Here is a 14,356-nt window from a genome sequence, read left to right as displayed (position 1 = left end):
TGTGACAAAGTAGGCCCCCTGCCCCGTGATTACTGAACTGAACAGAATCCCAAGACAGTGGGGTTTTTTGTTTGGGGGTTTGTTTTGTTTTTTAAAGCTCAGATACCAGGGACAAATGAGACAAATTTAGGAGTGAAAGTGATAGAACCAAAACTTTTTTGGTTTTTTTTTTTTCCCTAACCAACTGCCAAAGTTGGTTTTGGCTAAGAATTTCCCAATGATCTTTATGCTGGTGCCCACTTTTAAAAGTCTGTTTTTAGCCTTCCCATTCCCTTCCCCTATCTGCAATGTGCCCTCTTTTCTTTAAAGCAGCTTAATTTATACAGTTGGCCTTGAATTATAAGAGAACCCTGAACCTGCCCTTGGGATTGAAGTTCTCAGACCACCATCAGAGCAACATCTTTATCCCCAAATAAAGTAAATCCACTCCTGCTCCTTACCAACTGGGTACAAGCTGCCACTACAAGTCAATGATATATTTTTTTTTTTTTTTACTATTATCAGTGTGCCTGTTTGGTAAAATCTATGAACGTAATTAAGGACAATCACACATGTCAATTACTAAACGTTTAAAATATATTTCTAAACAGAATGGGCCGACTTAAGTCACAGTAACAGCTGATCTCCGTAGAAGAGCAACCCACAAAGATACAGCACTGTTTTTTTTCCCATCATCAGGGGTGAAAAATATACAACTTGTTTCTGAACCAAAACCATAATTTCCGCAGTTAAAAATGTTTCACTGCTAATATGGCCCTGGTAGAAATTATGTAGTTTTATTTCCTTAAAAAAAAAAAAAAATTAAAAAAATGTCCTAAGACACTAAATCATCAATCTGGAATGTAGATTCTGAGCACAAAGCAGCTCAGTTCACCTAAAAAATAAAGAAAAAATTCCCATCACCTGTCTCAGTAGGGTCTGAAAGGAGAGAAGTAGTGTGGGGAACCCCTGCTTTGGTATGGAGAGTCACGGCCCCTTGACCCAGACCGAGACCGTGAGTAGCCATAGCTGGTGCTTCTCTCTGGATAAACGCGTATGTAGGAAGTTTCACCCTGAAATTCAAACAAAAGGTAAAGGAAAAAATAAGACCCAGAATAATAAAGCACAGCAACACCTAACATGGCTGCCTAACAATAATAGTTAAGTACTGAGCATTTACTGTTTGCTTGGCACAATGCTATCTCATTAAACCCTCGCAATAGTGCAGGAGGTAGGTATTCTTGTCCAAGGTGACACAACTAAATGGCAACTCGATTATGTGGTAAATAACTCAGCTACTAGCTACTACTGTTAACATATCTGAATTCCTGCCACTACCCCCAGAATCTGACCTGGGCTAGATGCTTAGTTATCTTCATAAGTTAGCTTCCTGGCAAGTCTTTTTTTTTTTGCGGTACGCGGGCCTCTCACTGTTGTGGCCTCTCCCGTAGCGGAGCACAGGCTCCGGACGCACAGGCTCAGCGGCCATGGCTCACGGGCCCAGCCGCTCCGCGGCATGTGGGATCTTCCCAGACCGGGGCACGAACCCGCGTCCCCTGCATCGGCAGGCAGACTCTCAACCACTGTGCCACGAGGGAAGCCCCCAGCAAGTCTTTTAAGATAATGCTATTATTGTGACTATTTTGCATATAAAGGAACCAGGGTTCGGAGTAGGTCAGCTAAGATTTTAATAAGCAGCAGAGAAGTCATGTCCAGGCAGGCCTACCTCCAGGCCCTTTGCCCTCAGCCAGCATTCTCAGATCTGAAGACCCTAAGATGAAAGAAGCCAGATGCTTTTTCCCTCAGTGAAGTCAGTAATTTGATTACCCTTACTGAGACCCTGCTTTGTAGTATAACTGACAACCAGGTGCTGTTTTGTTTCTGCTGCAAATTCAAGTCTTAGAGGACAGTCTGAGCAAAAGCACTGTTAACCCAGGCAGTCTCCAAGCCATAAAGTTAGGGAATTATATGAATCCTTAGAAAAAGAAATGGGCCCAGAAATTCATGTCCCCAGACATCCCTAAACCCCACAGCAAGTCAGGACAGGATAACCAGAAAAAAATGTCCAATTGGTGGTCTGGTATCTGGTCTCAATGGTATCAAAGGAATAGTCACCATTTGAATCAGACTGAGATCCAAAGCAGCAGCCACCTACTTGAAAGGAAGGACATCAAGAACTAAGTCCCCAGGGTGAGATGATGAACAACAAGAAAATGCCAAGGGCTCAGGTTTCAAAGAGGCTCCTGCATCACTTTGGGAAAGGCACAGTGAAGTGACAACTCAGCCCCAGTAGCAGTACCTAGAAGCGCTGAGATGATGAGGTTGGCTTGCATAGCCCAGACTAGACCCTAAGGAGGGAGAGCCATAATAATTAGGTTCATGGAGGGACACTGCAGATTAAGCCAGTTGTGAAAGGGTGTTATCATGGAATAGCTCACCACATTATGACAGACTGCACCAGTATTCTTTCCAGGTTAAAAATACTATGACTGCAGACTTCTCTCTGTTATGACCCTGCAGGGCTTAGGCATGATGAATTCCTTGGCTTTGTCCACGTAAGATAGATCTTTAATGGTATTGTGAGGTCCTCAAATGGCAAACGCATGGCCTGTTGCTACTTCTGCTAGGTCAGCTTCAGGTGGAGTGGTCTAGGTACAAGCTCCTCAACAGAAGGTGGGGACCCACCTCATGAGAGCGGAATTTGGTGTCATCCAGTTTACGCAGGGCATATTCCATGTCTTCTTTTCTGAGATATTCAACCATCCCCATTCCATCTTTCTGCACATCTGCGTAACAGACATCCCCAGCTTCTCGCATATGATCTTTCAGGTCCTGCCAGCTGCCTGATGGAGGAAGTCCTAGGCACAGAGAACATAAGAAAAGAGGCCATATCCTTCATCTATGTTAAGAGCCATCAAGACCTAGGGTCCCTTCTCCATCAATCACTACTTTTAAATCCTGAGGGTCCCCAAATCACAAATTTTAATAAGGGACACAAAACCAGAGAAGAACACTAAAGTATGTGTGGTAAACCACCATAAGAAGCTGGTCCTAGGATAATCTTCCAGAGACCAAGCCTTTCCGACAGACCAAGAAGTTCATCCCGTTATAGGTTTAGTACCTCTAAGAATTCAGAGCCTCTCTTTCTTTGTCCTTCATAATTAATAACAAACTCCCAAGACTTTGAGTTCTAATTTTTTCCATTATGAAATTTATCGGTACCAATTATTTCTTGCCTGACTGGGTTCCCAGGACATGGGAATTTTGAAACCATCCAATAAAATAACCAAAGTGTAGCTGAAGTAACACAACAAAAATCTAAAGTTTGTTTTCTTGTAGGTGTGAATGACTGACAAACTAGACAAAGTACCTCTTAAGAGATCACCAACACTCTTCAATACAGTAGGGGAAAAGGTAAGACTCAGACGCTAAAACTAGTCGGGAGTCATACAACCCTACCTGATGTCATGAAAGGGAAATGTGCTCCTGCTCTCAAAGGCTGTGTTTACCGCTCACAGCTCAGGACTGCAGCCATTTCCTAATAGTTTTCTAAGCAGGATTTCAGAGCAGCATGGAGAGAAAAAAAGATATGTATGACATCCTGAAGGAGGGAATAGAGTTCTGGGGTTAAAAAATTACAAAGGGACACAGATAGGCAGATACCGACAGTATCACTCTCAAGCACCATGGGAGTCTGATGTGACTGTGTGACATTCACATCTAAGACAGTGCCAGGCTCCTCAATACACTTCACTCCACCAGGGCCCTAAAACACCCCTGCAATGTGCAAAAGGCCCCAGGTTGTTACCAGTGTGTTAATATTTCAAAAAGATGCATAAACCTCTGAGCTTAGCATTTCATCACTTGTCAACACTAGACGTTTCGTTCTATACTTTGCAATACAATCACTAAGATTCCCAAGTTGTAGTTTTGGTTTCTTTTTTACATAATTCCAAAACCACCACAAAATATGGCCTATTTTAGGATCCAAGGCTAGGTAATTTGTTCACATCTGGCTTCTGCAATGTCTTTCTAGCAAGTCCGACACCAGGGTACATTCCAAAAGAAAATGTCTTTAGAATTCCAGCTCAAGGGGTTTTGCCATCAGAAAACTCCATTATAAGAAGAAAGTTTATGTTCTATCAAGGCTGCACGATCAGTGCAATTTCATTGGCAAGGTACCTGCCTCACTGGCAGGGCTTCAGACTGTCACTGTGCATGGGCTGTTGAAAAGAAAACCCCACACATCCCACGCACTGAAGAATAACAGCTAACATTTCTTGGAGGCCAGACTCTGTGCTAAGTATTTTACATGCATCATCTTACTTAGTTTGAAAGGAACATACCTGAAACAAGAACTCGGAAATCAGATCTTCTTGTAGGAGGCCCATTCCTCCCACCACGGGGCCACCCACCCCGACCTCCGTAAGTCCTGGGGAACTCCACACGAAGCCGGCACTGGCCATAATCATAACCGTTCCTTCCATAAATTGCATCCTCAGCATCTCTGCAAAGAAAAGTTTGGAGTTAGTGCTACTCAGGAGGGCCGACTGACTTCCCAGTGAGGAACATGAGTAACAAGAATAAAAAGAAAACCTCAAGTGAGAAAACAAACAAAAGAACGAAAACCTGGAACTTGATGCACTACTGCTTTGGTTTGAAGACCTTTCATGATATTGGAATTAAACTTTACAGCTGTCACACACAGGGTTCTCTAGGTATGAATTGATAATGAATAGATAAACAGATAAGAGAACTAATTCAGAAAAAAATAAACTGTTGACAGATGACTGATTTTGCCAATAAAAGTGTTTCTCTAACCTTGGTGAGCTGTTTCTCAAAACGCACACCACACACTAGTCCTTTAATATTCTTCCTCAAGGCCTAGTACATTCAAGTCTATAGAAGGAGAAACCCATTTAAAAAGAGGTAAGGCTCAAAAGACAAATGCAAATTAGTGTTTTGTGAGGAATATGGAATTCCTTCAAGTGTACCTTTTCAGCATGGTTTGGAGGACTAAGTTGTCAAAACCACTCTGGGTACAGTTTCATCAAAAGAGGTAAATATCCAATAAAGTAATACTTTAAAGTCTTTCCTAGGGCTCTAGGAGAGTTAGGAACACCAAGCTGGTTCTCCAATATTGATAGGAGAGAGAATATCCTCAGAGGGTGAGAGGACAAACAGCTGAAGACATACTAATGAAGGCAGCATTCAGTTGTCACAGGCACATAAACGCTAATCAAGATTCCAGTCCCAGGATTAAGAGCAAGGAGGACCACATCCAGTACAACCCTAGCTATACTCATAATACAGTGAGAGAGAGGCAGAACTGCCAGGGTTTAAGACTGAATAAAAACTGTCCTCAGTTCAAATCATCCTCCTGCTACTTACTAGTAGTTGTCTCTGGGTAAGTATGTGATCAAGATTTTACATGTGAATGTAATACGCCTGTCTCACAGCGTTTTTGTAAGGATTAAATAAGATACTATGTGTGCAGTGCTTTGCTTGAAACTTGGCATCTAGTGATAGCAAAAGATAGCTTTTCAATATGAAAGGAATGAGGGAAAAGATGACATACCATACAGTAAGTTTGTATTCGACAGGGCAGTAGATTCAAATCCTACCTTCCCTAGTACCCTTCCCTTTCATCAACTCTAAATCCTGTTACCTCATCTGAAAATGTGATTAGTAGCACCTAGTTTATAGGCTGTTGAAAATGCTAAATAATACATAGTATGGCACATGACACATAGCAACTTAAGAAACACGGGAACTGTTACTAATTTATAGAACAACCTTTTCCAGTTTAGGTGTGTGTGAAAATGCCTAGTTCCATTTTTTGAGGCAAATGGCAAGACACTAGAAATGAGCTCCGTCAGAGTCTTCAGCCATCAAAGCCTCAGGGTACGTCCAGCCTCCTCATCCTCAGACGCTGCCCCTTGCCTCGTATCACCCCCCAAGATGGGCAGGACACCCCACGGGCAGTCCTCCTAGTGAAGCCCGCAGGGCGCAGACTAGGCAAAGCGCTCCCTCTGCCAGTGCTGGAAACCAGCGAGCGGGCTCCGATTTACCCCGAGTGTAGTAACCAACACAGTGCGAACCAACAAGCGCAGTGTTGAAAGTTACCAGGCCTTTTCTGGGGCAAGGGCCGACACTCTTTGCAAAGTCACAAAGACCCCCTTCGAGCCGGTTTCGGGATCTAGAGCTTCCACATCCTCGGGGCCCTTAGCATCTAGCGGTGCCTCCCTTATTAGAGAAGGAATAGTGAAATCAGAGACCCCCATCAGACTGTTTTACAAGTTTTCCCAAATCCCTGACGCTTTTATCAGAACGAGGCCCTGGCCGTGTGGGGCGGGGCGCGCGTGGATGGAGATCCGTTCCATCAAGGAGCCCCCTATACGCCCTCCAAAGGCATCCACACCCCGGCACTGTGCGCCCCACAACGGCGAGTCCCAGCTGGGGGGAGGAGTGGGCAGGGAGGGCGACCCTTCCCTCCTCACCCAGTCCTCTCCGGGCCGGCTCAGGGGCCAAGCTCCCCAAGCCCTGGGCCGCTTTCTCCGAAGGGTGCCTGTCCTGCCGCGAGGGGGAGAACGGGCATCTGTACTATCCCTGAGGTCGGTCTGGGTGGGCTTGGGCCCTCCCAAGACCCGGCTTTTGTGTTTCTAAGTAAAAAAAAAATAATAATAATAGAGGAAGTGACGGAGCAAAGAGCAAAGGACTGCCCAGAGCCCCGCGGCGAGAGGAGGCCTCAGCCTCCACCCGGGGGCGCCGTGAGGGGTCTGCGGCGAGGGGGGAGGGGAAGCCCTGGAAAGGAGCGGGGAAAGGAGAGAAGGCGGGGGCCCGGGGCGTCGGGCCGGCCGGCGGGCGGCGCGGGGCCCTCACCGCGGGTCCTCGAAGCGCACGAAGGCGAAGGGCACGAGGCCGTGCCGGTTCTTTAGCTCGATGTCGCGGATGCGGCCGTACTTGTAGAAGAGGTCCTCCAAGTCCTTCTCGCGCACGTCGGTCGGAAGGTTCCCCACGTAGATTCGTCCGTCGCCCTCGCCGCCGCGCTCGTCCGCCCAGCCCGACATCCGCACCGCGCGACGCCGCGGGCCTGCCGCAGCCCACGTCCCCGCCGCAGCCTCAGCCGGGGTACCCCCCGCAGCGTCCCCGCGGGCTCGGAGGCGCTCAGCCGCACAGCATTGTGGGAACAGGAACGGAAGCGAAAGGGTCGGAGGAAGCAAAAGGAATCCTCTTAAAGGGGACGCGGCTGCGACGACTGCGCGTGCGCTTGCGCCCCCTGTAGGTGCACAGGGGGTCGGGGGGCGACAACCGGGAGAGAGCTTGGAGTCAGGCGATTTGGAGTCAGTTCCCCAAGGCAAGTCACTCGCCAGCTGCGTCGACTTGGGCAAGTGACTCAGGCTCCCTGGGCCTCAGTTTTCTCCCTCTGTAGCGCTGCCTACCTCACAGGTTTTTGTGAACATTTGCTGAGGTGAAACGGGTGTAGCGCTCAGGGTGGGCCCCGCGGGCCGTCACTCCGCGTGCAGGGCGCCGCAGGGAGTCGGCCAGGGCCTCAGGCTGACGCCGCAGCGGACTGAAGGAGTCCTCGACTGCCTCAGGTCTGTAGCCCTCTGGGCCACCCTGTCCCTGTTTTGCAGTTGCTTAGAACTGAGGGTGTTAGGTGGATTAAAATGGGTGTAAGAGACCTGAGATGGGCTCCATAGCTGGACTTGAAATTTATCGGAGACAAGGAGGGAGTAAAAGAATCATTACTGGGAATTCCCTGGCGCGCGCTTCCACTGTAGGGGCACGGGTTCAATCCCTGGTCGGGGAACTAAGATCCTGCAAGCCGCGCGGCGTGGGCAAAAAAAAAAAAAAAAAAAAAAGGATCATAACTGTGGCGACTGTCACTATAGAGTGCTTCCCGCGAACTGTGCTTTTAATCCTCACGCAGTATGGAGAGATTCCAATATTACAGGTGAGAAAACGGAGGTATCATAATTGGGTCAGAATTAGAACCCAGAGCCATTATTCCAGCCTATGCGCTGGGTCCTTCAGAAGCTCGGGAGCTCAGGTAGACTCCCACCTTGGAACGTTTCCACATTTACATTCCATTGGATGCATTTACATTCAGGGCAGAGCATTGAACCTGGGGACGTTACAAGAATGAGATCTTGCATCTAGAGTCTTGATCTAAAAAGATTTTTCATGTTAAACATGAAACCCCTGGGGCTTCCCTGGTGGCGCAGTGGTTAAGAATCCGCCTGCCAGTTCAGGGGACATGGGTTCGAGCCCTGGTCCGGGAAGATCCCACATGCCATGGAGCAACTAAGCCCGTGCGCCTGCGCTCTAGAGCCCGCAAGCACATCTACTGAAGCCCACGTGCACCTCAACGAAGAGTAGCCCCCGCTCTCCGCAACTAGAGAAAGCCCACACGCGCAGCAATGAAGACCCAACGCAGCCAAAAATAAATAAATAAAATTAATAAATTTATTTAAAAAAAAAGAAACCTCTCTGGATTGATGGATGGGTAGATGCATGAGAAAGCAAATACAGTAGAACATTAACTAGATGGTGGGTTAACTAGTAGAATCTAGATGGTGGGTGTATTCAGTGTGTTCACTGTACCATTCTTTCAACCTTCCTGTATATTTGAAAACTTTCATAATAAAATGTTGGGGGGAGTTATGAAACAAAAACAAACTCTGTTAGTGCTAGCAATAGCAAGAGAATAAAACCAAATATTTAATTTGTAAATTTATTTATTTATTTATTGGCTGTGTTAGGTCTTCGTTGCTGCTTGCTGGCTTTTCTAGTGGCGAGCAGGGGCAACTCTTCATTGCAGTGCGCCGGCTTCACATCGTGGTGACTCCTCTTGTTTCAGAGTGCGGGCTTCACTAGTTATGGCACACAAGGCTCAGTATTTGTGGCTCAGGTGCTCTGGAGTGCAGTCTCAGTAGTTGTGCACGGGCTTAGTTGCTCCGCGGCATGTGGGATCTTCCCAGACCAGGGATCCAACCTGTGTCCCCTGCATTGGCAGGCAGATTCCTAAACACTGTGCCACCAGGGAAGTTCCCTGATTTCTGTATTTTTATTTGTGCTTTTCTGTGTTTATGAAATTATCTGTAATTAGCATGTACTACTTTCATAATTGGAATAAAAAATAAATTATTTCTAAAATAAAGCAATCAGAACCATCTGTTGTATTCTGGATTATGTAAAACTTCTAGTTGTTCTTTCCTAGCCTTCAGAAAGCAAGCAGGAAAGAGCCCTGGCCAGAGTATATAGGAGCTTATGTATCCTAGAGGCATCCTAAAGTCCAGATGCCTCCTCATTTGGGGGGGTGCTTAGGTGTACTAACACCACCCTCTGAGTCCTACCACTCCTACGTGATTGTTGCCTGGAATGTGCTGATGGAGGCAGTTGGGTAGTCTCCTAGGGAGAGAGAGGTGGAGTCAGCTAAGTGACCTAACAGAACTCTAGGTGTAAATAGTAATGATTCAACTCGTCTGGTGCAAACTCTTGCAGCTTGTGATCACCAAAGAAGTTCATATGTAGCCTAGAAAATGGGCCCAGATCTGGGGATGTGACAAGTACAGCCTTTCTGGATTAGGAGGAAGACAGCTAAATTGCTAGGAGGCATCATCCAGGGAACCCCAAAGGTGGATTTTGTTTCTGTGAGCCCAGGTACTAACCTTTGCAAGTTAGAACCCAGATGAAGCCCAAATTATGACGTAATGCTAAAGAGGCCCATGGACTCCATTCTCTACTAAGGCCACAGATGCTAAGGAGGGACACCCTTTTGAGCTTTTGCCCATCTGGTTATTCAACATCATCAAGTGCATGCTATAATTTAGGCCCTGGTTGCATGCAGTTATACCATTCTGTCCTCAAGGTGTTATATTCAAGTTGTTATTCAAACAGTCAATTTAGAGCACATTTGTGATAAGGGTAAACTGCTGTGAGGCCACCTAATACAGTTTTAGAGATTATAAGGGAGGCTTCCAGGAGGAGATATTTAGGTTGAGCCCTGAGGGACCAGTAGGAGTTAACCGTAGGGAAGGAGAAGTCTTTTCAGACAAAAAGGACAGCATGAGCAATTGCTCAGATCATGAGATTATGGCAGACCAGGGGCGAACCCCACCTCCCTACAATATGGCTGGGGCAAAGAGTTCAAGTAGGAAAATGGAGGGCAAAGGAGCTAGGGCCGGGGCCTCCAAGGCCTAGTAGACTGTATTATGGAGTTTGGACTCTACTGAGGGCAGTGAGTAGCCATTTAAGGGTTTTAGGGAGTTATGTTGGGATGAGACCTTCTCAGAAGGAAGTGGCAGCTGACTGGACGGGAGATAACGAGCAGGGGAGGAGACTGAGAGCTAATTTGAATGGAGGGTAGCTGCAGGATAGTAGGGAAAGGAAAGGGAGTCAGGGAGAATTGTGGCAGCAGCTGCCATTATAGGGAAACTTGGGGAAAGAGGAGAGATAATTAAAGGGTCAGTGTAGGAAGTATTGCTGTGTAATCGCAGTGTAAGCCCCCTCCTGTGACTTCATTAAAAAATCTGCATTATCGGGCTTCCCTGGTGGAGCAGTAGTTGAGAGTCTGCCTGCCGATGCAGGGGATGCGGGTTCGTGCCCCGGTCTGGGAAGACCCCACATGCCGCGGAGCGGCTGGGCCCGTGAGCCATGGCCGCTGAGCCTGCGTGTCCGGAGCCTGTGCTCCGCAACGGGAGAGGCCACAGCAGTGAGAGGCCCGCGTACCGCAAAAAAAAAAAAACCTGCATTATACATTCATGATTTTAGAGTTGGATTCATATTGTTCCGGGAAGATACGACAGTGTGCTCAGATTAGCCCAAAGGTGAGTATAGGTAAGAACAGGGATAGCCTTGGGTGGCCTATTGACTAGCAGGTTACATGGGGAAGTAACATGGGATTGGGTGCAGGGAGACACCAATGGGGAGACCACTGCCGTCATCCAAGCAAGAGATGCCAGTGGTCTGATGTAAGGTGATAGAGATAGATGCTAAGGAAATGAGATATTCCAAGGACAAAAATCATAGGACTTGGAGATAGATTGGTGGTGGGAGCTGAGGAAGGAGGAGGAGTCCAGGTTGATTGCCAGGTTTCTGGCTTGGGGTACTAGCTAGGCAGTGGTATCGTTCTGAGACAGGGAATAAAGCAGAAGGAACTGATCTGCAAGAGGATGAACAACGATGAGTTCAGATACGTGTGGAGGAGGTAAGAAGGAAGGATAAGAAGTGTGATGGCTCTAGGCTCTGTGTGCCCTCTCTGAGAACAGAATTCCAGGTGCATGACCAGGTGATGGTGGATGGGCATTGGAGTCCTCTGATACATGGGATAGGCCTGCCCTTCCCACAGGGTGGGGCTTTCACTTAAGCTGTATGGGAGCTCAATAAAGTTCATCATTCCTAATATGATGATAAGAATGGCACCAGTGGGATTGTCTTCAGATTGAAAAGAAGCCTTTGGCCTTGGCAGACTGTGAAGAGTTAATGCATTTCCCACAGCAAGCCAGCCGTTTACTCCCTACTAGGGAGTAGGGTAGTGCCCAGTAAAAAATAATAATAAAGCAACACTGGGGATGAAACATTCTACGAACCTGCCCATCTGGTTTCCTCCCTTTCCCTATGACATCAGTCCCCTCTGGCATCCAAGCAAAATGTTTTCTTCTCTGCCAGCCTCAGTCATGAGCTTCTCCCAGACCTTGGCCCTTGGGAGCAGTGGGCAGAAGAGGAAGTGATGGGGGAGTAAACCATCGGTGGGAAAATGAGTCATCTCAGAGAAACTGGTCCAGGCTAGCAGAGAAGGCTTGGGCTGGGTCGCTGTGGAATGTGTTTCTGGCCACTGTACCCTAGGAGCTTTCTGTCATTTTTTGCCACTTTATTTGTGCTATGGGGTAAAATGAAACATTCTGGAGAGCTACATAATTAAGAACTGAGCTGTGCAGGAGAGGAAGGGGACAAAGCAGCAGCAGAACTAGGAGATCTGGAGAGAGTATGGAAGGGGGTGCAGAGAGCTTTAGGGAAGCAAGTGCCATGTGTAGGTGGATGAGAAGAGGAGAAAGATGGGAAAGATAATTCAAGAAGAGTTGCAGTACATTGTGACTATTTGGTGTTTTCTTAAGAGACTGCAGAAAATCGGTAACATTTTCAATTATTTTGGGGTAATGAACTGATGTTTCTTTGGGTTTTTTTTTTTTTTTTTTTTTTGCGGTACGTGGGCCTCTCACTGCTATGGCCTCTCCCGTTGCGGAGCACAGGCTCCGGACGCGCAGGCTCAGTGGCCATGGCTCACGGGCCCAGCCGCTCCGCGGCATGTGGGATCTTCCCGGACCGGGGCACGAACCTGTGTCCCCTGCATCGGCAGGCGGACTCTCAACCACTGCGCCACCAGGGAAGCCCTGATGTTTCTTTGAATGTGGCCAGACAAGTAGGAACACGAGGGTCTGGTTTCATATGAGGTACATCTAAAGCAGTAAGCGTGCTGAATCTGTAGCAGCCTCATTGCTTCAGTTTTGCCAACTTGCTGTATTCTGAGATGGAGGCCTCAAATAGCTTGTCATGTCAGGGCTGCTTTTTCTCGGATCCATGGGCTGCAGGGGTCAGTGAAGCACACTGCCTCCCCTCCCAACCCCCCCACGACCCCGCCGAGTTGTGAAAGTTGTAAAGTTGGATGCAAAATATTGCACGTGAGAAGGATAGTCTTGATTCTGGAAGAATATTCATGCAGTGCTATCCAAGAGAATTTGCATGATGATAGAAATGTTCTCTATCTGAGTGCAATATGGTAACCCCATGTGGCTACATGTAGCTCTTAAGCACTTGAAACGTGGCTGCTACAGCTGAGAAACCGAACTTTTAATTGTATTTAACTGTAATTAATTTTGATTTTAATAGCCAAATGTGGCTAGTGGCTACCATACAGGACAGTGCAGTTTATCATTTTCAAAGGTCTGTAAACCTATACCCCCCAAACTCCCCCCCAGAAAAGTTAAGAACCACTAGGGCCAATCCCTTTATAGCTCTGTTGTGTTGGCACATAGTAAGTGTTTAATAAACACCTGTTAGTTTTTTAACTAGTACTTAAAGAAGAGTTGCTCTAGCTCCAGAAAAAGGGAGCTGAAGTACAAAATGACAAATGGTCTTCTCAGTTTCACCAAGTTTTATTTTCTAAGCCCTAAGTTCCTTACCCTCTACCCAAAACTTTTCCCTAAACATCTTCTACTCTGTCACATACTTTGGAAACTTATTTTATGGCACAGCGAACCAGAAGCACAAGCAAAGGGTGGAAGGGGTGTGAAAAGATTAACAACAGTGCTGATAATGTTTCTTGATGCAGCAAGGTGATGCACTGATTTAATGGAATCCTAAAGCTTTGTACTCAATCTTGTACTAAGCAGATTTTTAATGAACTGCATCGATATAATTAGGTAACAGCACCTCAAAAGTAAACACATTCATTAAAGGTAAAAACAAATATGGGAAGTACATGCAGATTTTATAAAAGTAAAAAACAAAACAAAAACAAAAAAAAACCCCCAACCTTCCAAGCTGTACCTCCCCCTGTGCTAACATGTGCACAGTAGCTAAATTTCCTTCTGTCTGGCTGAGGCTGGCTCTCCCCCTCAGCCAGCACATGTGCAGGGCTTCTGTGAATGTCACATTGACAAACGTTCCCTGGAGCTAGGCAGCTGGGGACCAGTTTCTTTTGTTATTCCCTCCTTCTCGTGGGCTGCCAGTTTTTCTTGTCATGGCACACTCCTTGACAGTGCCTGCAGGAGACTAGGGTTTTTTCCCTCATGGAACACTCTGACCCCAGCTCTAAAAGCCCAGGCTTGTGTATGTGGCATCTGGGACTTTGGTGGTTTTCCCCACTCCTTGCCCACTTGACATTTGTTCATTCATTCCACCGGGTATTTACTGAGCTGCAGAATAGCCTGGCTCTGTGCTGGGCGCCAGGGACACAAGAGTTATCAAGACCCCCACTGTTAAAAAAAAAAAAAAGACCCCCACTGTTCACGGACAAAGGGACAATGGCAATGGGTGCTCCTGCAGCTCTTAACCCAGAGCTGAATGGGGTGTTCAGGGAAGACTTCCTGGAGGGAGTGGCTTCTGAGCTGAGTGAGACCTGATGTACCAGTTGGTGTTAACCAGGTACATGAGGAGAGAAGAAAAGCATTCCAGGCAGAAGGAAAAGCGTGTGCAAAGAAAGCTGGGACGACTTCTGTCGTTTTGGGGAAGCTACCCAGCTCAGCACAGTTAGGTGGGGCTGAGGAGTGTTCTTTCTTTCTCACTCTACAGCCGCCAGTGATTTAGGGTGAGAAGCCCTAATGTAAATCAGAGCCTGGCTGGGTTAGATTATACATGTAAATCCTAAGTATTT

The 14,356-nt window shown here is 47.0% G+C and overlaps 1 protein-coding gene across 1 annotated transcript; it reads right to left on the bottom strand.

The window, feature by feature from the left end:
- Positions 1-556: 556 nt before the first annotated feature.
- Positions 557-7,156, bottom strand: SRSF9 (serine and arginine rich splicing factor 9). Its single transcript, XM_065889864.1, has 4 exons — positions 6,862-7,156; positions 4,326-4,486; positions 2,665-2,837; positions 557-1,052 (listed from the first exon to the last, which is right to left on the bottom strand). The coding sequence occupies exons 1-4, from the start codon at positions 7,047-7,049 to the stop codon at positions 909-911; spliced, it is 666 nt and encodes a 221-aa protein (XP_065745936.1). The 5' UTR covers positions 7,050-7,156; the 3' UTR covers positions 557-908.
- Positions 7,157-14,356: the final 7,200 nt, after the last annotated feature.

Source organism: Phocoena phocoena, chromosome 13, assembly GCF_963924675.1.
Source record: "Phocoena phocoena chromosome 13, mPhoPho1.1, whole genome shotgun sequence".
Classification (NCBI taxonomy): domain Eukaryota; kingdom Metazoa; phylum Chordata; class Mammalia; order Artiodactyla; family Phocoenidae; genus Phocoena; species Phocoena phocoena.
The sequence above is the reverse complement of the archived record's forward strand: the minus strand, read 5'-3'. Positions and strand labels throughout refer to the sequence as shown.